The sequence below is a fragment of the Podarcis bocagei genome (assembly GCF_964188305.1).
Source record: "Podarcis bocagei genome assembly, chromosome: 1".
Lineage (NCBI taxonomy): Eukaryota > Metazoa > Chordata > Lepidosauria > Squamata > Lacertidae > Podarcis > Podarcis bocagei.
Window position 1 is genome coordinate 86,748,468 of NC_138125.1, and position 24,666 is coordinate 86,773,133.

The following is a 24,666-nucleotide window of genomic DNA, read 5'->3' on the forward strand; positions in this document are numbered from 1 at the left end:
CAGCATCTGGAGGACAACAGGTTCTTCAGCCCTGGTCTAAGGCTCAGGACTTGGTGGAGAGCATATGTGGACTCTATTTAAGAACCTTCTGCAAATGGGAAGAACTTTTCACCTTAAACATGTTCCTAAGGAAAACCAGGCTCCCAAGCCAGATTCTGAGCATTTTTCTTGGTAGCTTGTTTTTGTTTTTAAAAACAGCAACCAGTGCCTTTTCTGCACACTCAAAGAACCTGCAAAAAGTGTCATGGGAGATCCTAGCCTTTTATGCCAGTGAAGCGCTGCTTGGCTCAACATTATTTCCATATGATGGCAATCTGAGATGCCACGACAAGTTGGAGGTTTTCAGCCAAGTTTAGTGTTTTTTTTAAAATACCCTGAACAGCAGCAAAGAAAGGGTCTGCAGTTCTGAGCAGAGTCCATGCAGGTTGCTCTTAGAGGGCATTCCCTCTAACCTCATCCAGACAAGCTCCAATAATTCACCTGTGTAACCTCTCTCAACAACAGAGGTCTTCAGAAGGTGCTATCATGAATAGCCCCTGCAAAGGCACAATATTTGAGGACTTCAAGCCCTTGTTCTTAGGAAGAACAAGCCTAACTGCTCCTGAACGTGGCCTTTTCTAACTGCTTCCATTTGCCCCCCCCCCAAGCTGGATTTATTGTTCATCCCTTGGGATCTTTTTTCTTCTAGGGTCGGTCTTTGAAGGTGTGGATGAATCAGAAATGGGGATGGGGCTCTTGAACATATGAAGAGTGCATTTGCTTTACCACCAACTCACTCCAACCTTTCAGGTCAGAAGGTGTAGCTTCCAGGCCTATGTACCTCTCTTTTTTTAGCAACTGAAACAACGCCAGCCCCCAGTCTTCTGTGTTTATTGCCTCCCTTACCCCACCCATTTCAAACTTTCCTTTTATCCCCATACCTTTTCTTTTTTTTTTTTTTACAAAATGATTCTAAATTTACACAGAAACAAAAAAACCCCACTCGCATTCAGCAGGCAACTTCTGCATAATTTACTTCAGTAGTGAAAATGGGAGTCACGTCCCAGAATCCTGACCTCCCGGACAGAAAGTTACCTCCAACTCCTGTTTGGATTTGGCACAATCCACATCGTCCTCAGCAACATTCACAGATCTGCTTGGCTCTTGAGAGTTTAGCAGAGGCTGGTGCTCTTCTGCGCTGGAGGGATTGTGCTGCAAGCATCCCAGAAGCACATTGGTCAGTGGGGGGTGGGGGGGATGGACGGCCTTGCACACAGAAGGGCTTCAAGCATCACAATCCTGAACCCACAAGGTTAAAAGTGACACTGTTCTTCCACAGAATCCTTCCCATGACACACAGCTTCACTTGTGGCATCTAGGTGGCCATCTGAGATCATCCTCAGACTCAGTCCTTGAGCTTTAGTGCCCCGCTCCTGATGGTACCAGGACCTCAATGCATATCTGCACAGACCCTGACCCAACAAGGGAGCTGGGATATAGAAAGGCAGGGGTGGACAGCAGCCCCAGGCCCAGTCATACAGAGGGGTCTTACCCTGGACAAAGAGGCCTTCTGTCGGTGCTGGCTCCAGAGGTACAAAGGGGTTCCCAGCAGCAGGATAGGCACACAGGCCAGGGCTACCACCACCAACACTGTCTGCACCAGGGCCTGGAGTGAAAGAGAAAGATTTTGCAAGTCGGAACAGCCGGAAGAAAGGCAGGCTGGGAGCAAGCCAAGTACATTTTTATTTAGTTTTTTAAATTGATATGGCACCTTTCTATATTAGTGCATTTAAGGTAGTTTGCAACCCACAGAAATGGGGGGGGGGGAATCACACCGAAACCACACTGTCACCTTGAACAATTCAAAATATTGGACAGTTCAAAATAGAACAGAAACAGAAACCCAGCAAAATTCAGGAATCCATTTTGGATATAGTATTATGAGATGATATCAAGACACCAGCAAGAAAGTACCTCGGTCAATTGCAACAAATCATTAAATAACCACACAGAAACATCATCATAATCAGCCACAGTACAAAGCCACAGACCACGCCTGATCTCACTGGGCAGAAAGGAAAACACTGATTGCAGGCCCAGTCTTAAAAACTGGGACTCGGGCCACTCAGAAAAGGGATGTGCCTATGGTGTCCATTTCTCCCACCATCTCCTCTCCCTGTTCTGCCTCAGATCCCAACCTACAGGGCTTTGGTTGGTGAGGATCCTTCCTGCTTCCCAATCAGTCTTCAGCCCTGCTATGATGCAGTCTTGCCAATAAAATTACAACTGAGCAAACCAAAACATGACACCTAAGTGCCTTGTCAGCTGGAAACAAAGGAAACAAACCTGGTAATTTGTCCCAAGGCGCCCAACTCCCCACCCACCCAAGATGACGCGACTAGCACTATGTATTTCAATGAGGCACTGCTCAGAAAAGCTCAAGAATGCAGTCCCTTGTAATATTTGGACTACTCCATGCAACTTTAGGTTGCTTGTGCAGGCAAACAACAACTTCAAAGTACAGCAAATGCAATAAAAAAAATCACAGAAAGCCTTCAGACATAAAATGGACTTGGGATTTTGAACACAGCGGAAATTTTCAGGAGACAGGTAAATGACATTTTCAGGGAGCCCTCAGCAGTTGGGTTTTGTTTTTGTGTTCAAGGCCAGAAAGGAATTACCCCCCAAGCCGAACTGGCTGGTGACCTTGTGGGTCTGTGCCTTCTTGCATAGGGCTGATTCACACATGCATGTTCATCATTCAGTGGCTACATCAAGTGATGACTTGCCTTTGTGAAGCACCCATCAGAGATCAAGCACCCCAGGTCAATGAAACCTTCATATTAGAACACAGCACATTTCAACTAAGACAGTTCTCAGATTCAGCAGCATTTCATCAAATGGGAGGCTACTCAGCCCAATTTTCCTCTAGCCCCTCCCATCACTGGCATGCCCAGAAGATGTGTCTCCCAGCCTGAAAAAGATTCCCCGCCCCTTGATTACTGGATCTGCTCTGTCTCAGCCAGCCTTACAAGTCCTGAACATTTCCCTCCCCAAAGCAGGATGGGGAGAGGAGCAGGGGAAGCAACACCCAAGGAGCTGGATGTCAACACCCGTCAGACATCCAACAGATAAAGCACAGCGCCACAAGATGTTACCTGGTGGTTAAAGAGTGGGACGTTATCGGCATCGTTTGAGAACATGAACATGTTAATGAAGTGGATGAGGATGCTGGGCGCAGACTGGGAATCGGAGACGTCATACGCCAGCCATTTGTAAAAGATCAGGATTACAAGGTAGCCGAAGAGTCCCAGCAGGAAGATGATCTCCGGAACGAAAACCAGGAGAATCTTGTAGTAGTTCTTGAAGTGGCTGTAAAAAGGAAACGAGCAAACAACAGAGGGAGCATGAGAATAAATGTGTCAGGATCATAAGAAGATCCCTGCTGGGTCAGGCCAGAGGTCCATGCAGTGCATCATCCTGCTTGCAGAGTTACTATTCAGATGCCTATGGGAAGACCACACGCAGGAGCCAAGTGCAACAGCCCTTTGCACACATAGGGACACTCAAGGAACTACATATACAAAGGCTTCCCACTTCCAACAATGGACGTAGCATACAGTCATCATGGCTAGTAGCCACTGGTAGTTTTATCTTCCATGAATTTGTCTAATCCCCTTTTTGAATTCCTATCTGTTGGCTGAAAGCAAGACAGGATTCCTTTGGCAGGAATCAATGGGTGAAATGGCGCCAGAGGGGTCCTTCACGTCCCTCGCAGGAGCAGCTGCAGGTGGAGGAGCAGCCCAGTACTTACATGTAGTTGAAGATACCAAGGCAGACCCCAAAGCTCATGTGCACAATGCCCAGGATCACAGACATCTTCATCTTGAAGGAGTTCAAGAAGGTGAGATGGTTGATGGCCAGGCTCCAGATCTGAGTCACAGGCGTGGAAGGGAAGAATCAAGAACACACAGACATGATAAGCCAGCCTCCCCCAACCTGGTACCCTCCAGATATTTTGGACTACAAGTCCCATCAGCCCTGACCACTGGACATGCTGGCTAACGGCAGATGGGGATTGTAGTCCAAAACTACACCAGGTTGCAGAAGGCTGCACTCAATACACAGTGTGAACCTCTTATAGAAGAGGGGATGAGGATGTTGTTGCCCAGACAACAAGACCCCCCTCTCAGTCTCACTGATGTGCTCCAAAGGAAAGCAGAGCAATACGTTTGGCACCAGCTTGGCTGCAGGAGTTGCCAGAAGGAGATGTATAAGACACCATCCAACCGCCTTAGGGACTCCACTCTGGATTTGTGTAGGGTTTACTTCTTAGCCTTTTCTTCTCCTGAAGATATCCCGCAAGGCAACGGTGGTTAAGGATCAGCTTTCTGTCTCCTAGATGGGCTACCTTCCCAGGTTGATAAGCCCGATCTGCCCCTCATTACCCTCTACAGCACGTGCAGAAACAGTCTTCCTTATGCTATTGGTCTCATCTGCTCAATTTTCTGGATTCGCATGCAGGGGACAAAAAAGTCCCTAGCCCACTGACGATTTGAGACTCACTGGCTACCCTCATGTGGTTCAGCCATTACCCGGGGTGTGGCCACTGTCACATGTCAACAGCTTCTAGGCGCCACAGGTGAGAGCTGAGTGCAGGGTGGGGTTTCAATGGTGGATGTGTCCCCTACCAGAGACACTGCCCCTTCCCTAACACCCCACAGCACACCCTTATCTGACCTGCACACATCAAACAGCAATTACCAGGGGTCTCACACTGTTAAATCAGTTAAAGCAGCCCCACACAATCTGGTGCCCTCATGGGCACTGCAACCCATGAAGGGCACCAGCCTGGGGAAAGCTGAGAAACAGCTCTTGTGTGCTCTTGCAGTACTTACCGGATCTATCCCAAAAGGGTAGGGACCTTTGAAAACTCCCGTGACATTGGGGTTCAGAGCAAGAACAGGGTTTCCAGCTAAAAAGTCCTCGCTGTAAGGAGAAGGAATTGCTTCAGCACATGAGAATGATGCAGCCGTCATGAAAGAAGAGGCCGCCAGCATTGCTTTGGGTCATGGGCTAGTCAGTACCTCCAATTCGATTGGTTGGCCATGGTAGCGATGCTCCAGGCAGAGGGGAAGATGTTGGTGGCCTTGCTGAAGCACTCGTTGTAGATGAAGCCAGTGTAGATAGAGAAGGCTCCCATCAGGAGGATGAGGTAGCGGCCCTCAAAGAACATCTGCCAGATCTGGGGGCAGGAAGACAAGGGTATGTTTGGCAAGATGGTAAATCTCTGGTGTAGTTAGTGTGACTGATCAGAACCTGGATTAGACCCAGGTTCAAATCCCCACCTGGTCATGAATCTCACTGGGTGACCTTGGGCCTGTCGCTCTCTCTAAGCCTACTTCACAGGGTTGTTTGCAAGGGTAAAATGGGGGTGAAGGAGAACCAGGGCTTTTTTCTCAGCCAGAACTCAGTTCCGGCACCTCTCAGGTAGGCGCCATTGCCACTATAAGAGAACAAGGGAGGTGTTCATGGTGAGTTCTGGCACCTCTTTTTCTAGAGAAACAGAACTGGGGAGAACCATACATGCTGCTCTCAGCTCCTTGGAGAAGAAGTGGGAGGTAAAGGTACCAAATAAAATAAAAACATATCCCGAGGTGTATTGCGGAAAGCATGTGATCCTTTTCCATCCACCCAAAGCATATCCCCTCCCACCCGCTGCTGCCTCTTCCACAATCTGGGCCTCACCTCATTCTGCACCTTCTTCATGCTGGGGCGGTTCTCAGCCAGCACCATCCAAAGGGCAAAGAGGAACATCAGCAGCCCATGGCCAACATCCCCAAACATGACAGCGAACAGGAAAGGGAAGGTGATGATGGTATAGGGAGCTGCAAAGCAGGTCTAGCGTCAGATAGGAAGTCCAGGCAAACACCCCCCTTTGCAACCCCCACAAGAAAACCACGGAGTCAACTGCCATTTCACCGAACCTAGCCCCAAATCAAAAACCTCTCCTTTCTTTGAACTGCAGAGCATCTAATCTAATGATACTAATCAAGTAGGATATAAAAATAGATATAATCCACTCTTGCCCTGCTCTGCTTGACTTACAGCAAGGGCGAGGAACCTGTGCAACTTAAGACATTGTTGGACTCCAACTCCCATCAGTCCCAGCCAGCATGACCACTGGTCAGGGTTGATAGGAACTGTAGTTCAGTGGCATCGGGGGGTGGGGGGTGGGACAAACTCTCCACTCCTGGCCAACTGTGAAGACAATTCCACCCACAAGACCCATTCTAGTTTTCCTCCTCCTTCTCTCTGTCCCATAGCCAGAAAGCCCAGAAAACACACAGCCTTCCTTTATTGGGATCAATCTCTCAAATGTCAGTGCGCAATGCCCTGGTGCCCTCCCTCTTTCACCGAAAAGAGGACGTTCCACTGAGCAACTGTGCATGCCCCTTGCAAGGTCAAGAGAAGGATGCGGCAAATCTGCTCACCTGGGTTCACCTCCTGATAGCTGGATACCCCGTAGGCATCAACAATGCTCTGGAAGCCGGCAGTGAACTTGTTGGTGCGAATGAGGGTTGGGGGGCTCTCAGTGCAGGGAATCTGATGAACAAAGCACTCCACCCCAGAACCGCTGCGGTGCTGTAAGGGGAAGAGAGGGTTAAACTGGGCAGTTCAGGAGCATCAAGTACAATGGTTTGCCCAGGAGCTCTAAAAAAGGAGAGAGGAATTCATGCAGCTGGGTGTGGTCCTGGCTAGTGGGGGATGGGGAAAGGGAGAGAAAGGGAGGGAGAGGGGAAGGGGAGGGAGAAGAACATTGCCTTATCCTAAATTTGTCTCAATATATTACCAATGTACAGTTGTACCTCGGGAGTCGAACGGAATCCATTCTGGAAGTCCTTTTGACTTCCAAAATGTTCGGAAACCAAGATGTGGCTTCCTAATGGCTGCAGGAAGCTCCCGCAGCCAATCGGAAGCCGTGCCGAATGTTCGGGTTCCAAAGAACATTTGCAAACCAGAACATTCACTTCCAGGTTTGCGGCGTTCGGGAGCCAAAACGTACGAGTGCCAAAGCGTTCAGCTTCCAAGGTACGACTGTATTGCCCAGAGCTGGCCCTACCATTAGGCAAGCCAAGGTAGCAGCCTCAGGCATAAAATCCTAGGAAGCAAGAGAGCAATGGCAGCTCCACCCTACTGTTCCCACAGAGCCCCAGAAGCTACCCTGGTCCTGTGCTCCCTAAGCTAGCCTGCTGCCCTCAGGCACAGTGGAGGATACTGTGATGTAGTGGTTTAGAGCGGTGGACTCATAACCTGGTGAACCAGGTTCGTTTCCCCGCTCCTCCACATGCAGCTGCTGGGTGACCTTGGGCTAGTCACACTTCTCTGAAGTCTCTCAGCCCCACTCACCGCACAGTGTGTTTGTTGTGGGGGAGGAAGGGAAAGGAGATTGTTAGCCGCTTTGAGACTCCTTCAGGTAGTGATAAAATGGGATATCAAATCCAAGCTCTTCAAACTAGTGTTGAAGGACGAGTCAACCTGCCAGCAAGGTGGACTTTTGTATATGGAATGGGGAGAGAGTACCATCTTGTCCTTCGCATCAGGCAGCAAAATCTCTTGGCCCTTGCCCTGCTGGGAGCCCTATTTACCTTCCTTTGGCCCAACCCACGGGGAGTGGGGAGGACAAAGCACATGTATCAACTCCTGACTCAAAATATTTTGCTCTTTACTTGTGCAAACAGGGAGGCGTACAATAAGAAGGGAGAGGGGGACATGAAATGGAAGATACGTCGAAGGAGAAGCAGAAGGGAGCCAATATTCTGCAGTACATACCGATCCCTCACGCAGAGCCTGTTGCACAGCAGGAAGGTCACGGACGGGGCACCAGACTTCCCCGATGAGGCACTTGTCGGTGATGTTGAAGCTGCACTGGTTGAGGATGAAGTAGATGGCCTTCATCTTCTGTATCCGCACTTGCCAAGCCGGCAGTTCCAAGAGCACCTTCTGCAGCAGCTGGTCCAGGTATTGCTCCGTCTTGCCCAAGACCTGTTTTCTCGTAAGGAGTATGAAGCAGAACTGAGGGAGACGGTGGAAGACTTGGAGCAAAAAGGGGGATTTAGGAGGGGAAGTACTTCCTTTTTTAAGGAATCAGTTGAGCAATGGAATGTGCTGCTTAGAGCTACTAGTCTGGAAATGCGGCTGCACACGGGGCCACAGGAAGTACGGAGTGTGGTTGCAGCTTTGAAATGTGATACTCTGCATGAATGCAGTGGAGAAAACCATTGTGGGGAGGAGCACTTGCACCAATATACCGTATTTTTCGCCCTATAGGGCGCACTTATTTTGGGGGGGGGGGGAAATAAAGAAATTATTTTCCCCCCGAGCCCCAAAGAGCAAAGAAGCCATGACAGCGAGCGGGATGGATCCCGCTCGCTGTCTTGGCTTCGTTTTTAGCCTTGGGGCTGGGGGTCAGGAAGCAATGGCAAGGTTGCACTCAACCTCACCATCACTCCCAGAGCTTGCTGCTATCCGAAGAATGGGTCCGGGAGTGATAGCGAGGTTGCGCTCAACCTCGCCATCGCTCCTGGAGCTTGCTGCTATCCGAAGCCCGGGGAGCGCGGCGCTGTAGCCCGCTGCGCACCCCGGGCTTAGGGCAGCTATCCACAAGCCTGCGGCGCCTCGTGGGAACTCTAGAACTCCCGCCGGGCTCCGCAGGCTTGCGGATAGTTTCCTGAAGCCTGCATTCACCCCATAGGATGCACACACATTTCCCCTTCATTTTGGAGGGGGAAAAGTGTGTCCTATAGGGCGAAAAATATGGTACTGGCCTTTCCTGCCCAGAGAAATTAGGATCTGAGGTAGGAGGAAAGTACGTTCAAGGCCCCATCTGCACTATACAATTAATGCAATGCCATACAAATTTAAACAGTTCATGGCTTCTGCCAAAGAATCCTGGGAACTGTAGTTTGTTTAGGGTGCTTAGAGCTGTTAGGAGAACCCTACTCCCCTCACAGAGCGGCAGTTCCCAGAATTTCCTGGGAAGAGGGCTTGACTGTTAAACTCACAGAATTACAACCCTGAGCGGTTTAAGTGCCCTTAACCTTCAGTTCCCAATATTCTTTAGGGGAAGCCATGTCTGTTCAAAGTGGTGTGATCCTGTTTTAAATGACGTGGCCTTAATTAAACCCTGTGATGCTCATCTTTTAGTGGTTTGAGGTAGGACTTGTCCTTATTTATTGCATGGCTGGATGAGCATTTTAAGGATTTTGAATTGTATGCCATTTTGGGTTTTTTTAATCATTTCACCTCTTTGTATTTTGCTGCTAAGTCACAGTGAGACACTTCTTTTTGTATAAAGAAACTAGCAAATACAATGACAACAACGGTTGCAAACCAATTAACAAACACCAACCCCCCCTCCCCTGTTTAAAATCTGGAGAAGAAATTAATCATCTGCAGTGGTATACTCTCACCACTGCACCCATGCAATTTCCTTTCCTGCCCCAGAACTGGAAACCATGGATCCTCTCCAAAGCTCTCTGACAGTATTTCCCGGATTTCAAGCCCGCCCTGTGTACTACCCTAAGCAGCCCTTATCACCTTACCGTGGTCAGATCTTCAATCTGAGTGCGTAGTTTATACAGTGTCTCCAAGCGCTCCGCCTCCTTGTCGGCGTAAGGATACAGGTGGCAGTGAAAGCTTTGGAGGGACACAACACAGAGTGTTGGAGTGGAGGTGGCGGGAGGCAACACAGAGGAGCAGAGGGAGCAATTTGTTGAAAGATGGTGGGCATATGGATATATATTTGAATTTCTTTTTTTATAATTTTCATTGTAAAATCAAATAAAATTGATTTCAAAAGAAAAGAAAAGAAAAGAAAAGAAAAGAAAAGAAAAGAAAAGAAAAGAAAGATGGTGTGTAGCTTGGCCAGTGTGTGAAGATAGGCAGAGCTGTCCTAGGGCATAAGGAATATAGCCTGTGTTTGACTTTCTCCTCAGCCTCATGGTCTGTCAGACACCACAGGAACAAGGCACAGAGGAAAATTTATAACTTATCTTAAAGACCATTGTAAACAGTTAAAATTGTTAGAAGGATTGGAATATCACTTGTAGTTTAATGGTGAATTTTGGACACAATGGAGAAGTAAAAGATTTGGATTATTATAAAAGATGCAGGAGGAAATGATTAACAATAGGACCCACAAAGGGGAGGAGGGAAGTCCAAGAGATCCATTGCAATCTTGTTCTTATGTTGTATGTTGGATATGTGACTGTAAAATCTTAATCTGAAAAACCAAATAAATAAATTTAAATGCAAGGCACATATCACAGGAATTGATTTGGAGGGTGGGTGGGTGCAGGCCTCTTGAGGAGGTAAAAAGGCATGTCATGTGTCAAACAGAGGGAAAGGGTGAAACATTGCAGGGCCTGTGATTTGTTGGACCTTTGGGATGTTATGGCACCAGTGAAGGAAAATTATAAACAGCGAGCAGAAGGAGACCAAGGCAGGTGGATGAGAGGTGTTATTCAGTATCAATAGACATCAGAGGGAACACGCACCACCCGTGTTCCCAGTCACTCACCAGTCAGCAATCTTGCGGATTTTCTGCCCGATCTGTTCCCCCCAGAAGGAGATGAGGAAGATGACCCAGGTGACGCTCTCGCCCTACACATGAAGGGACAGGTTGCTCAGAAACCTCTGCACGTGAGAGGAGCAGGAGAAGGACCATTCGGGCCTTCAGGCTAAGCCCCATGACAGAGGGTACTTGCAGCCTCCCAAGCTGTGCCACACCCTGCTCCACCCAAACTCAGGCCTTGAATCTCACCCCTCCCCCTACATTGCCTGCCACCCCTCACAGGCAGCCATCTTACACCTCACCCACCCATTTTCTTCATTTCGTCTCACCGTGGCTGGGTTTTCCATGGGCTCCGGCATCTCAGTGAAGTTGGCCACAAGGTAGCCGCGGCATGCGCGCCACAGCAGCCGTTCAAACACATTCACCCGCCATGGGTGGATCACGCCTGCGATAAAGCTTGAGAGCAAAGGGGAGAGCATACAAAATGCACACATGAGGCTAAGCACACAGTGCCCTGTGGCAACATAACAAGCCCTTAGCATCTAGATGCTGCATTTGTAGTCTACCAAGTGCCTCATAAACATTATCATAGTAATCCCTGTAACAACCCTAGAAGCTAGATGAGCATTCACCTTAGGTAACCAAGGTCAATTTCAGATGACCTTCTTCAGATGCCCCCATCACCTGAGGAAAGGGCCTTCTCAGTGGTGGCACTCCAGATACAGAATGCCCTCCTGAAAGTCTTGTCATACTTTCCATGCTGTTTTACTCCCTGCTGACAAAAATTTCATTCTGGATTTTGGTTACTTTTAATACTGGATGGTCCAACCGAACAGTTTTGCTAGCGCAAGGCACTTTAGACTGTGCAATGGAACACCTCCCCCTTCTCCTCTCCTTGCACACGCCCTGTGTGCCTCTTAAAGCTGTTGTGGGGTTTCCCCTCAACCTTCAGGAGCAGCTTTAGGGGGCACTGAGGGAGAGGACAGGTATGGGAAATTCCTGAAGAGCTTTCCCTAGCAGAACTGCCCACTGTGATTATCATTATTGACTATTACACAATTATAATACTGTGGTTATTACTGAACATTATTCAATTATTAATAATATTGGGGTCATTATTAGTAGTTAAAATAGTGGCTTATGCAAGGCCACATACAGTTTGTGACACTGACATTTTAATTTTTTTTAAATTGAACTGAGGATGTCCTGCTTCGTGTTCTTAACCATTAGGCTACATCAGCTCTCACTTCAGGAACAATGGCTTTGGTTTACTTGACAAGCTTCATCTCTCATACAGAAGGGTTACCCTGTCAACCTGAATGACCTGCCCGCCCCCTCACAACTCACTTTACTTTGAGGTCAAGCCGCTGTGCCATGGATGGGTCAAGCAAAGGTTCTCTGTCAGAGAAGGTTCGTGGGCGAGCTGGTGATGCTAATGGCACCTGCTGATGGGAAAACAGCCTGTGAGAGAAGGGCCTGCTACCATCCCAGGACTCGTGAGCTCCCTCTCAGATGTCCCAGGACCACCTTCAGTGTTCAACATCGTAATATTCTTAAATTTGATAGGCTGCAGTAATAAAATCCAGGGTCAAGTTAAATGCAACAGGGACAGCCAGAGTTGTTCTTCATGTATTTGCTCATTCAAGTAAAAAAGTCACGGGTGGAGGAGTCAAGGTGATTTTTTAACAAAAAAATTAAAACATGCAGGCAAGGTGAGGCTCTCCCCTCCTAACCGGGCTGTGCTCCACCATGTAAAGTAGTTTTTCTCTTCAGTCAAGCTCATTTGCTCTACCAGAATCCGGCTAGGAGAAAACTGCTTCAAGTGACGGAGCCCAGGGAGGGAGGGAGGGAGTGCCAGGCACTGACAGGTCAGTTTGTGTTTTTTTGAGCAACAGGCCACTCAGATATTGTCAAACAATATTCAAATAGTTTTAAAGCATTAGGAGAACAGCAAAGAAGAAAATCACCAGCGGGCTTGATGCTCTATGCCTATTATTATTAGTACAGTGGTACCTCAGGTTACATACGCTTCAGGTTAGACTCTGCTGACCCAGAAATAGTACCTCGGGTTAAGAACTTTGCTTCAGGATGAGAACAGAAATCAGGCAGTAGCGGCGCAGCAGCAGTGGGAGGCCCCATTAGCTAAAGTGGTACTTCAGGTTAGGAACAGTTTCAGGTTAAGAACGGACCTCTGGAACGAATTAAGTACTTAACCCGAGGTACCACTGTAGTAGTAGTAGCTGTCACTGTGAAACATGACACCCTTTTTTTGGGGGGGGGGAAATGAATTATTTTCTTTTTAGCATATTTTTATTCCATATTGCCTCAAGGATCTCTTTCCCGTTATTGCATTTCATTCTTGCTGCAAATTGCTTTAAGTTTTCCCCCCACTATGGGAAGCAATGTACAATTTCAGCAAGCCTAATCTAACTTTCAGTCAATCCACTGCAGTTGCATCCCTTTCTCCTCCAAGCGCACCAGAGAGTCTTGATGGAGCAGGAAGCGGAAGGGGCGGAACTCACTTACCAGTTGGCCAGTGAAACGCTGTCCCTCCTGCAGCACCTGAATGTGCTCCCGCAGCTCCTGCAGCCGACCAACCAGCTTCTCACGGTTGTGGCTCACCTCCCTCAGCTCCTGCGCCAGCCGCTCAGACTGCTCCTGGATCTGCAGGGCATCCCGAGCCAGAGGAGCCGGTAGGTTCTCCTCAGGGGGTGTCAGAGTCAGGCCTGCCTTCCACACTTGCTGTGCTAAGAAAGCTGGAGAGGGAGATTAGAGACGTGAGGAGGAAGAGCAGAACCTGGGACTGTCCTCTGCTCCCAAGGTCCAGAAAACATTCAGCTGCAAGAGTTTGCAATGAGTAAATACTCCCTCAAGGATCCAGAACATGGGAGATGAGAAGAAGATAAAGTCCCGACCAGAGACAAATGGCTGATGAAGATGGTGGACTACGCCAAAATGGCGAAATTGACCACGAAAATCAGAAACCAGGAAGAGAGGAACTTTAAGAAGGAATGGGGAAAATTTACAATATACCTAAGAGAACACTGCAAACAACAAAAAACTTTGGCAGGATCCAAGTAATGCTTGTAATGTATGAAAAGCTAAGGTAAAACTACTATTTTAGAAAAACAGAGAAAATTTGTGAAGCAGTGGGAAAGGATTGAAAATGGTAGCCATGGAAGGGTGGAGGGGAGTCAAAGGATTCAGGGAATCCTAAATGATGGTGATGTTTAATGTCTGAATTTAAATTTGTAATGTATAACTCAACAAAAAAGATTTATAAATAAATAAAAAGATCCAGAATATGGGACACAGTTGGTTCTACCCGTACTCAACCTCTCCTACGTTAAACACAAATCTCTTCAGCATGCCCAAATTTTATTAGATGCCAGGATTGGACACTCACCCTCCCATCTGTTCTGAACACAGGAGAGGCGCAAGGACTGTTTCTCTGCGACTGAAAGGGGCTGGTGCAGGTGCCTTCCCCCCCATTGATGGGGGGCTGGTGAGAAGAGGCACACTGACACCATTTTGTGATGCTGTTGTCTTTTCCTGCTCTTTGAGATGCAGCAGCCATTTTGTGTTACGCCATGTCCTTACGGCTCCCATTTTGGGACAGGGGATCGTGGGACTTTCTCAAAATGGGCCCACTGGCCCCAAAAGGTTGCCGGCCCTGGTATAGCCGCATTTGGCTGGACGTTGTACAAGCCTGCCAAAGATGTACCAAACGAAGACACACAGCATATATTTAAACTTTGGAATTTGCTACTCGCAAGGTGTAGCAACGGCCACCAACTTGGTTAGCTTTAAAAGATAGCTTTGAAAGATTTTTCAGAGGATAGCGAGATAGCTCCGTTGGTAAAGCATGAGACTCTTAATCTCAGGATTGTAGGTTCAAGAATGTCTACTAGTCACGACGGCTCTGCTCAGTGCCAGAGGCACAATGCTCTGAACAGCATTTGCCAGGGAGCACAAGCGAGGAGAGCGCTGTTTCGCTCATGTCCTCCTGCTTGTGTGCTTCCCATTTACATCTCATTGGCCCCTGTGAGAGCAAGATGCTGGAGCAGATGGGCCTTTGGCTTGATTCAGCCAAATACTTAAGTAATTCTCAGGCATTAGACAGGCTTGTGAAAGTCAGGAATTTCCTAAATACGCTAGCTTCTGCAATTACAAGAATTACATTGTTATGAAATTGCAAGAGAGAGCTTCCACTTCCAGAAAGAAGTGAGCCTTTGGCTCTTCTAAGCTGAGCACAGGATGTCAGAAATAACCACTATAATTTTCGTTTGCTGCAACTGAATCCAGGAGGCACAGTAGGTGGTGACCAGAGCATCTAAATCAGGGGTGTCAAACTCAAATTCATCGGGGGCCGCATCTGCAGTTTGGTCACCCTCAAAGGGCCGGTTGTATCTGTAGGAGTATGTGTCCACTCTTTATTATCATAAATTATTGTCACTGCATTCAATTATTACTGTTTTTTGTAATAATGTAGACAGTCCAGAAGGATGTTATGGTCGATTGTATCAAAGGCCGCTGAGAGATCCAGCAGAACTAGGAAACAAAGTTGTTACAAAGAATGAGCCCTAATGAGACAATTGCTGCAATCCTATGTGCATTTACTTGAAACTCCTGTCGAAGAAAGTGAGGCTGGCTTCTGAGTAAACATACACGGCATGGGGCTGTAAATAAAATGTGGGGGGGGGGGGAGAGAGAGAGAGCTCTGACAGGAAAGCATCAACATGCCTTGTGCACTCTCATTTTCCTTGGCTAATTCCCCTGCCCCCCCCCCATATCGGGGTGCCATTGCATAGCGCAAAAGGCGAAAGAGTGCAAGCGCGCTGCCTGCAACTGGATCTCCAGCTTCTTCCTGTCCTTCCCCGAGGCGGGAGGGAGAGATCAAGGCGGAGCTGCTGGCAGGGCGGAGAGCGAGCCACCCAATTGTGTGACCGAGTGATGGAAGGGCTGCAAGGAGCCGCGTCCGATCTCCTCCCAGGAATGTGCCAGCGGGACTGACATGTGCCGGAAGGCAGGGATAATCGCCCAGCGCCGCTGCGCGGGCGCGGAGTCCAACTTGTGGAGCTGAGATAGAGAGCCGGGCGCCAGATCGCCTTCCTCGCTTGGCTTGCCGCGAAATTGCAAGAGGAGGAGGAAGGCGGTGGTGGGGGGCGGGGAGTGGAGGGGGTGCCAGGGAACACAGCCCCCTCCCATCACGGCCATCATCATCGCCGCCCCCACTTTACATTTATTTTAAGGGTGTTTGGAGTGTGTGTGTGCGCGCCCCTCTCTCTCTCCCACTCATCCCCCCACCAGCCACCCCATATTCCCAAAGAACAACTTGATCACGGTCATCGTCGGTCCTGGAAAGGCTGGCTGTGCAAAGATGGAGAGGGAGGCGAAATGAAGAGGAAGGGAAGCCCCGGGCTGGTGAAATCCAGCGCGGCGGAGAAGAGGACGCCTCCCGCAGGGCGAGTTTGCACCCCGGAGAAGATCCAAGGCTGGAATAAAAAAGTTTCTCCGAGGAGAAAGACTCCCCCTCCGCGGCACGGAGAGACCTGACCTTCCGCTTGCTCTTTTTGAGCAGTGAGCAGGAGAGAGAAGCCAGCTGCCCGCCTCGCTTCGGCCCCCGACGACGAAGGCGCAAGTTGAGAGACGCGGGGACATTTGAAGCAGCAGCCACGTCCTTAAGAGCAATGGGGGGAGGCGAGTAGGGAGCCGCACCATGTAAACTTCCTTGTGTCAAAAAAACAAACAAAACCGAGAATAAAAGGTGAAGGCTGGCGGCCGGCGGCAGCTACACGGACCACATGACGAGGTCTGGCGGGCTGGATTTGGCCCGCGGGCCTTGTGTTTGACACCCGTGATCTAAATCATAAACAGCACTGTGAATTTGCAGAGTACACTGTAGCCACGAACGTAAGCAGACATATTTTTCCTAAAGTAAGAAAAAAAAGGTTTCCTCTGCTTTGTTCTACTGGGGGAAAGGCTTATTTTACAAAAGTGGATTGCTTCCTAAAATTACAAACATTGTATTGTTTGTATAAATTGCATTGCTTAAACATTTTAATGTTTGCTGCTCGGAGCTCTGCTGGCAAGAAGGGCAGGATAGAAATTTAATCATTCATCACCATCATCCAATAGTAAAAGGGGCCTTTACTATTAGTCCCCACCCTGCCCCTTCCTCAACTTCCATACTAGCTGCTCTTCTTCCCCAGCCACAGCCCGATAAGAATCAGGATCCTGCTGTATGGGAATAAGGAGGCTTTCATTCTTTACCCCTTGCTTCAGCGCTGAATCAAAATGGACAGGGGCAAACCGGCAATTTGCATCACCCAAAAAGAGCTGTTCAGACAAATTGATCCTTTTTTGGCAATGCAGACTGCACTTGTGCAACCCCCAATCTGGATTGAGACTACAGTGGGCAGCAAAGGATTAAAGCCCCACCCAGTGCCAGACTTCCAATCTGGATTGGGCCCAAGTGGCTCCCATTTGCACTGGGGAAATTTTCCCCTTTGGTACAAACAAGCCCCCCCAGCAAACTGCACAAAGAGTGTGTGTGTGTGTGTGTGAGAGAGAGAGAGAGAGAGAGATGCAGCCTCCATTATCTCCCAGGAAATATGGCTGACTAGGGAAGGTAACCCAGCCCTGAACCAAACAAAACACATGAGGACTTTTAAACTCTTGAAAGCACCATATACATGCTTAATATTAGCAGTAGCAGCAAATGTGCTTTACTGGATTTCCCCCGAATCAAATATTTCACATTAACAACTTTTGACTACTGGAAAAACTTTTTGAGATGCGTTTGTTTCATGTAATAGTAACATGATGTGCTTTTCAAAATGCTCTTAGCGCTTTCCCAAAACGTTCTGAGTGCCAAAAAAGTCAAACATGTTAAATGAGATCTTAATCAGCTAAGGACATTAGAAAAGAAAAATATGGAATATGCAAACCACCCTCAAATGCTACAGACTGATGATAGAGGAAGAAGAAACAGGAAGTCACAACAGGCAGGTGGAGGGCAGGAAGTGCAAATTATAGCAGCCAGCTATCACAGATGGCCAATGCACCAACTGACTAACCCCTTCTCCATTTTTACAGATGCTTCAGTTTGAACAAGGACAGTAAAAACAGGCCGAGAGGGGAAGTGCAACTATCCTCAGCCAGAAACCAGAAATTACATCTAAAATGTTGCATTGTTTGCAAAAGTCTCATGATTTCCTAATGCAATTTCAACGCCCAGAAACTTGGCCCTGTCTTTTGACTGCTCTTGGCAGTGTGGAAGGCAGTTTTGTGGCAACATGGCTGGCCTGGGCGCATCTCCAGAAGATTTTTGTCACCGACCCAATGGCACCCAGCAGAGAGCAGCCCTCCCCCTCCCACTACAGGAGTGCCACTCACTGAAGGATTTCTCCATATCTTCACACCGCCGGATTTCCCCCACAAAACGTCGCTGGAAGGCGCTGACATGGGGGTTCAGCTGGAAAGAAAAAAAGCACATTACTAGTGAAGAGCCCACCAAAGATTGCGCAGATAACACTGGAAACCAGGCAGCCCAATTTTCCATTGCTTGCTGACCCATTCTTAAGGCTTGCATGGCATCAAGACCCTTTCCCCAGGTATAAAACATCCATTTCTCTATCTCACCCCAATTCTACCATCTTCTCCAGGTTTCCCTGACCATTTTATTAGGGCTCATCCACACTCACCTTTTGCCCTGTGCTTTCTAGGCATTCCTGGTCCGTGTCTGAGCACTCCCCACCCCCTTTGCCCCAAGAAAACATCGCTCTTTAATACTGAATTGGAATGAATGGCAATTTGGATTTTCAACAGATTTGCCATTTGTTCTGGTTCAGCAGTGAAAAGCAGGGTTTTTTAATGGAAAAAGTGATGGAGAAAAGAAAAAGCACTCAGACAGGAGGCTTAAAAGCAAAGACCTGTCATTACATTTCTGTCTTAAATTTCTGATGTTCAACTTGTTTTTAAAATTTTGTATACTATGTCTTTTCACTGTCGTAAGACTTTTTGAGACATAGATGGTGGAAAAACAATACCAATCTATAAAATCATCACAATGACCAAGGGCACTGGAATTGGAATTTAGGATGGATTTTAAATGTACTTTTTGTAAGAAAATTTGTATTTTATTTACTCATTTTATAATTTCTGTAAACTGCTTAGGGATTCCCCCCTACAAAACAAAACAAAACAAAAAACAAAACAAAACACCTTAAGAAGTATATAAATCATTTAAATAAATAAGCAGTAAAAGTCAAGGAAATCTTGAATCCCTTAGTCTATGAAAACGGCTACAACATGCTTGTTTGGTGTCCCCACCCCCCAAAAAAGGTTCCCCAAACCCTCTTGCACATACATCACGGAATTCCACAAGTCCTTGCTCGCCTAATTCACTGACACAACTGTATGCCGAAGCCGATTGCAAGAAGAGCTGGGCCAGGCAAATCTCTTCGCTGCGGAACATGGAGCCCATGTTTGCTGGAGGAGACCAAGGTGGAATCTGGAATCTACACACATATTTAAAACGCTGTGAAAATGCTTTTTTTAAAAAAAAAAAAGTTTTGAAAAATACATTGAATTTGGCATAGCTCACTTTTGCCATCTAGTGTCACATTTGTATATTGCACTTTACAACAATTTAAAGGGTTTTATTTGCAGCTGCATAGGTGAGTCCTAAAAGGGAGAGGAGAACAGAGTTGATGAGACCCAAAGGGAACTAATATGCACATCACCTCCCTTGACAGGCTAATGTTCATTTGTACTGGGACCAGGAAGGCAAAGAGGGATTTGGATGTCCTCCCCTTATTAACAAGTGTCCTACTACAATGAATTGATGACTGGGAATAGGAACAGGATTGTGCAGAGGAAAGAAGATGCCTTCAGGGACAGGTTGCCCATTGGAGGGGAAATAACAGACCAGAAAAAGAGGCTCAGGAAGGAGGGCACAGATAACCTGCAGAAGGTCATCACTAAGAATGTAGGAAGAGTCTACATGAAGCTCAGTTGCAGTAGCAGCGAAAGCCCCCTAAGTCTACTTGGTAAAAAGGGTTCTCCCTTACCTCTAGGTGTTTCACGAGGGTGGAAAGATGGCAGGAAGATGGGGCCAATCCTGCAGGAGCTCCACAGGCAGCAACTTTCCCGTTGTGTCTCTTGCAGCTCCGAGGGGCTGACTGCTTGCAGCTGGCGCCCAGACTCTGCTGACTCACATAGGATTTTCTGAGCTCTGGGATTGCGACACAATTTCCAGGGCAAGACCTGGCCTCCCGTTTCACAATGGGCGCCTGACTCAGAACTCCCAAGTTGCTCACTGAGAGGTCAAAATGTCCCGAGGTGGCAGAGCACCGCAGTACTCAGGTTGGACAAAACAGGGGAGAGATCCTTGCAGTCATGAGCTGGGCCTGAGGAGAAGCAGAATAGGCAAGATCTGGTGGTCAGTCAAAAAATCGCATTTCCCCCTCAAATCTTCATTCACAATTTCTCTCCATATTGTTAGAAGTGCCTGAGAAGTAACCTCAGTGGTGAATCACTTGTGCTGAGAGAAAGCAAATCTCCCCTGCAAAGAGACGGCAATAGCAATAGCAATAACTTAAGAGCGGCACCTCCCACAACTCTCTGCTTGTCTGGAGAAACGGTGAAGACTTACCAACCGTCAAAATACAGTACATACAGAGATACATGTCTAGACCACAGACACCACTGCAAGGCTACGGTTAAACAGAATATCCAGTACTCCAGGTCAGCAAACTGCATAAGGCCATTTCTTGCTACTGAAGCTACATATTCATAGCAGGGCACCCTTCCATGGATGTCCAGAGGGGTGGGTGTCCTCTGGACTCCTGTCCCCATGAACCACAACCCCCAGATTCCTAGTTCTCTCCCCCTCCCTCTTTTCATAAGAATAAATTGTCAGCATTTATGGAACCCAAGTTATGAGGTAAAATGTGCAGCCACTATTCTTCCCATTTTTTCCCTGAGAAACTTGCCAGCTCACCACTTTCAGTGTCTCGCTCCCACCCATTTACCCTGCAATCCATAAGCTGGTCTCCGACCGTAATAAATTATCTATCTATCTACCCTGCAATCCCCTCAAAGCATCACCTCCAAGACATGTAGGCCTAGTTTCACCCCAAGCACCTATCTGCTACTTTGAAGATCCCCTTGACTCCAGGCTGATTACTGTTTGGATGTTACTGAAGGGGGATGCACCTTATATGAGGACAGGCATGGAAAACTTACGGCTCTCCTGATATTTATGAACAACAACTCCCATCATCCCTGAGCACTGACCATGCTGGCTGCGGCCGATGGGAGTTGGAGCCTCAACGATATCTAGCGGGCGCAGGTTCCCCATCCCTGTATTAGCACTTGACATATTTAGTTAAGAACAAGTCTTCTATTCCTTTAAGGGTCTGGTCAAGAAGTGTCAGAGGTGCCAATTTATTCCGTTACAATTCTGCAGTGGCAAGAGAGAATATGTGCACACAATGAACACTGCCTTTCTTCAGCGCTCCCAAAAGGAAGGAATCCTGTCCCAGAGGGGATCTATTAATTTACTGGCAGAAGACCTAGGCACTCCCTGCTGCGTATTAGGCCTTGTGAGGTCCTGTGTAGAGTCTCCAGAGGTGTCTAAGAAGCACATTTCTCTCCCTCTGTCTGTCTCTCTCAGAACTTTGTGTTCCCACGCTACACAGAAAAAACACTGTGCAACATAACAAGACTTAAAATGAAGGAACGCTGGTTCATGAGTGCCAGACGACTATGCCACTACCTGAACATTTTATTTCTGATTATGGATTGCAAGTACAAATTCATGCATTATTTTCCCCATCTTTGTGCTGTGTTAGTCCCAGAGAACAAAAGATATAAGCAAAATGGTGTTTTTTATTTGATGAACATGGAAGTGTACAGGTGTGCCCCCTTCAAATTGTACAGCCCACAGCACAGATACTTTAAAGAAGTACCATTCTAAACAGTCATGGCCAGCCCCAAACAATCCTGGGAACTGTAATTTGTTGAGGGTGCTGTGAATTGTTAGGTGCTTCTGTTTTCCTCACAGAGCTACAATTCAGAGTATCAACAATCAACTCCTCTTCTGTGCCAATTCTGGGAACCATAGAATCATATAAACATAAAAAGAAGAGGGCATGGAAAAGTGAAAAATAAGTGCTGCAACCTTTTTTTCCAGGGGTCATGCCTCTAATCAGTTTTTCCCCTCAGGGGGTACTCAAGGGGACGAAGTACTGGCACCTCCTCCCCTTTTTTGGTTCTTTAAAAGTGTGGCACTTACTATAATAACTTCATGGTTGAAAAAAAGCACTACCTTTAATATTTTTTATTCTGAGTGAGGAAGTTGTAAAAAAACAAGGAAGGTTCTGTGAGGTCACCATCACTTCCACAGAGGACCCTTAGCATCAGAAGAACATACCCTAACAAAAAGATACAAATAGGTAGCCCTCAACAGGCTCATCCCAGCTATCTGCCAATCTCCCATTCCCACCACCCTTCTGAGTAATACCCCTCCCCACCTTCTCACTATATAGAAGGATCTGGCAACTTCTGTTTCAGTGTATCTGAAGAAGTGTGCATGCACACGAAAGCTTATACCAAGAACTAACTTAGTTGGTCTTTAAGGTGCTACAGGAAAGATTTTTTTTAAAAAGATACAACTTCACCTACTTGTTATCTCTAGGATTTGGAGGTGGGGGTGAGGGGAATTCAGTAGCCATAAACTGTGTTTGAAAAGGTTTGGGATATGTATACGGAATTTAAAGCACATACCCCTATACAGCACACTGAACTACACAAACTACACTTCCCACGATTCTTTTTTGTGTGGGGGATGATGTATATGCAGTTGACTAACCCCACCCAAAGGATCTAGAACCAGATCACTGTAGATTCCTCTCGATTCTCAATCCGGCTATAAAACTGCGTTTGGAAGCCCACCAAAAAGCAGAGGTTGGCTGCTCTTTTCACCCTCACCGCCACCCTCAAAGAACAGCCGCACACGAGCGCGGCCATTGTGAAGGCAGGACGGCATTTCCGGAAGGAAACCACCTTTTCCCCCGACTTGCTCAGGCACGTGGGTGGATGAGGAAACCCAGCACTATAGCACCCCAGGAAGGAAAACAGGGGCCCGGCTAGATGTGCTCCCCGACCCCGGCTCAAGTAAACGCAAATGGAGGCCAAGAAATCCCCTCCGCGAACCACCCGCCAACCTCCTTCTCGAGCAACCCCACAACTCCCACCCCATAAGATCACCAACCAATCCACGCTCTCGCCCCTAACCATTACCTACTCTCCCCCACCGGCAGCCACAACTGGTTGCGCGCACTGCGCCGCTGCCTCCGGATCTGCGGCTGATCCACTGCGGGAAGCCCCCTAAACCGAGCGCCGCCTCCTTCCGTCCCTCCCAGGAACAAAGAGCAGCGGGGTGGGGTAGGGGACCAGTCCCGGCGGGGCGAAAGGAGGCGCAACGGAGGAAAGCTGCTTTCCTGGGGAGACCTGAGGCCGGTTCCGAGGCAGCGGATGCAGCGAGAAGGAAGAGCAGCCCGGCATGGAGGAGGGCGGGCGGAGGCCGCTCGGAGGAAGTAGGGCACGGGTGGGGCCGGCCGGCAAGGCGCCGTACCAACCTCGCGATGCGGCGGAAGAAACGAGCGGGCGCCTTGGAGCGCGGCCCTGAGAGTGCGGAACAGGCGCTTGTCCTTCCAGGAAGGACCGAGATCTGTCCCGCCCCAAGAGGATTCCCCGCACGCGGTTCCGAGGAACTTCCTGCTACTCCAGCGAGGCCGGGGATGGGGGTAGGGGGAGAGAGGAGATGGAGGAGGTCGGTGGCCTGGTTGCCTTTCGCCTCCCCAGCAGATGAGGGAAAGGCACTTTCCTCCCCTCCAACAGAATGGAGGCTGATCTGTTCCCCTCCTTGGAGTAAATCCCACGTGCTGCCCCGATTCTGCCCCTTTTATTCAGCGGGGCTTACTCCCAGGAAAATGTCCGGGGGGGCTTTCCGTGGCTAGACAAAGCGATGCCCCAAATGACGTGATAGTGCACGAGGGCCTGATGGCCACCCAGACAAGGGCACCCACCTCGGATGCCCACCACCTCCTTGACATGCAAGGGTTTGGTTATGTGCTTGACAGCCTGTGGCGCACCAGAACCAGCAATGGCAAAAACCGCAGGAATCTCTGGCCTGCCTAGACTGGGCGCCTGCGGGCCTGGATGTGGCATGGAGGGAGGCTTATGCTCTTGCCTGCCTGCAACACTTTGCTTCAACTATGTAGAAGCAAATCAACAAACCAGTGGAAGCAGCATGTGTAATGCAGAGCATGCTGGAGGGCCAGCTATTTATTTATTGAATTTAATTGTGCATTTGTAACCCCCTTTTCCTTTAAAAAGGAAGTCCAAAGTGGCTAGCATCACACCACACAGTATCAAAAGACGGGGCTTTTTCCCCCAGCTGGAACTCAGTTCTAGCACCTCTCAGGTGGGCGCCATTGCCATCCTAAGAGAATAAGAGAGGCGTTCATGGTGAGTTGCGGCACCTCTTTTTCTAGAAAAATAGAACTGTCAAGAGAGATATCTGACAGCCAGTGTGGGACCTAGGAAACCAGGGTTCAAAACCCCACACTGGGTGACCTTGAGCCAGTCACTCACTCTCAGCCTAACCTAACTGACAGGGTTGTTGCAGGAATAAAATGGGGACAATGATATACACTGTCCATGCTAAAAAATAAAGGACAGATCCTTTTATGGACTGGTAATTGGTCAAACAGAACCACAGCACATTAATATAAGAACTAGATCTCTCCAAATACCAGTATCGGTAATTCAACATACCGTACATAAATTATCTGGAGTTGGGGGTGAGCAGCAAGGTGCCCAAGTTTGCTGACATCACATTATTCAGAATGAGGGACTATAAAATGAATGAAAGCTCCAAAGGATCTGTCTAAAGTGGATAGACAATAACATGGCAAATGCAGCTAAATGTAAGTGTAAAGCAGTGCACACTAGTGCTAAACAGCTTCACATATACACTGATGAGGGCTGAGCTGGCAATAACCTAAGAGGGCTATTGGAGCCATACTCAAATAAAAATG

The 24,666-nt window shown here is 48.1% G+C and overlaps 1 protein-coding gene across 7 annotated transcripts in view; it reads right to left on the minus strand.

The window, feature by feature from the left end:
- The window catches only part of TCIRG1 (T cell immune regulator 1, ATPase H+ transporting V0 subunit a3), a 26,717-nt gene extending 3,368 nt beyond the window's left edge, over positions 1 to 23,349 (minus strand). Inside the window, exons 1-18 of one of the 7 annotated variants that reach the window (XM_081190486.1) lie at positions 23,203 to 23,349; positions 19,630 to 19,968; positions 18,927 to 19,077; positions 17,954 to 18,032; positions 13,082 to 13,311; positions 11,903 to 12,000; positions 10,885 to 11,011; positions 10,562 to 10,644; positions 9,585 to 9,678; positions 7,813 to 8,025; positions 6,474 to 6,624; positions 5,728 to 5,867; positions 5,067 to 5,224; positions 4,878 to 4,968; positions 3,794 to 3,912; positions 3,138 to 3,351; positions 1,532 to 1,645; positions 1,075 to 1,191 (exon numbers count right to left, since the gene is read on the minus strand). In XM_081190486.1, coding sequence (XP_081046612.1) covers positions 1,075 to 1,191; positions 1,532 to 1,645; positions 3,138 to 3,351; positions 3,794 to 3,912; positions 4,878 to 4,968; positions 5,067 to 5,224; positions 5,728 to 5,867; positions 6,474 to 6,624; positions 7,813 to 8,025; positions 9,585 to 9,678; positions 10,562 to 10,644; positions 10,885 to 11,011; positions 11,903 to 12,000; positions 13,082 to 13,311; positions 17,954 to 18,032; positions 18,927 to 19,043 — 2,145 coding nt within the window. In that variant the 5' untranslated portion in view covers positions 19,044 to 19,077; positions 19,630 to 19,968; positions 23,203 to 23,349. The other 6 variants (XM_081190490.1, XM_081190488.1, XM_081190487.1 and 3 more) reach the window with 6 other exon arrangements.
- Between the last annotated feature and the right edge of the window lie 1,317 nt (positions 23,350 to 24,666).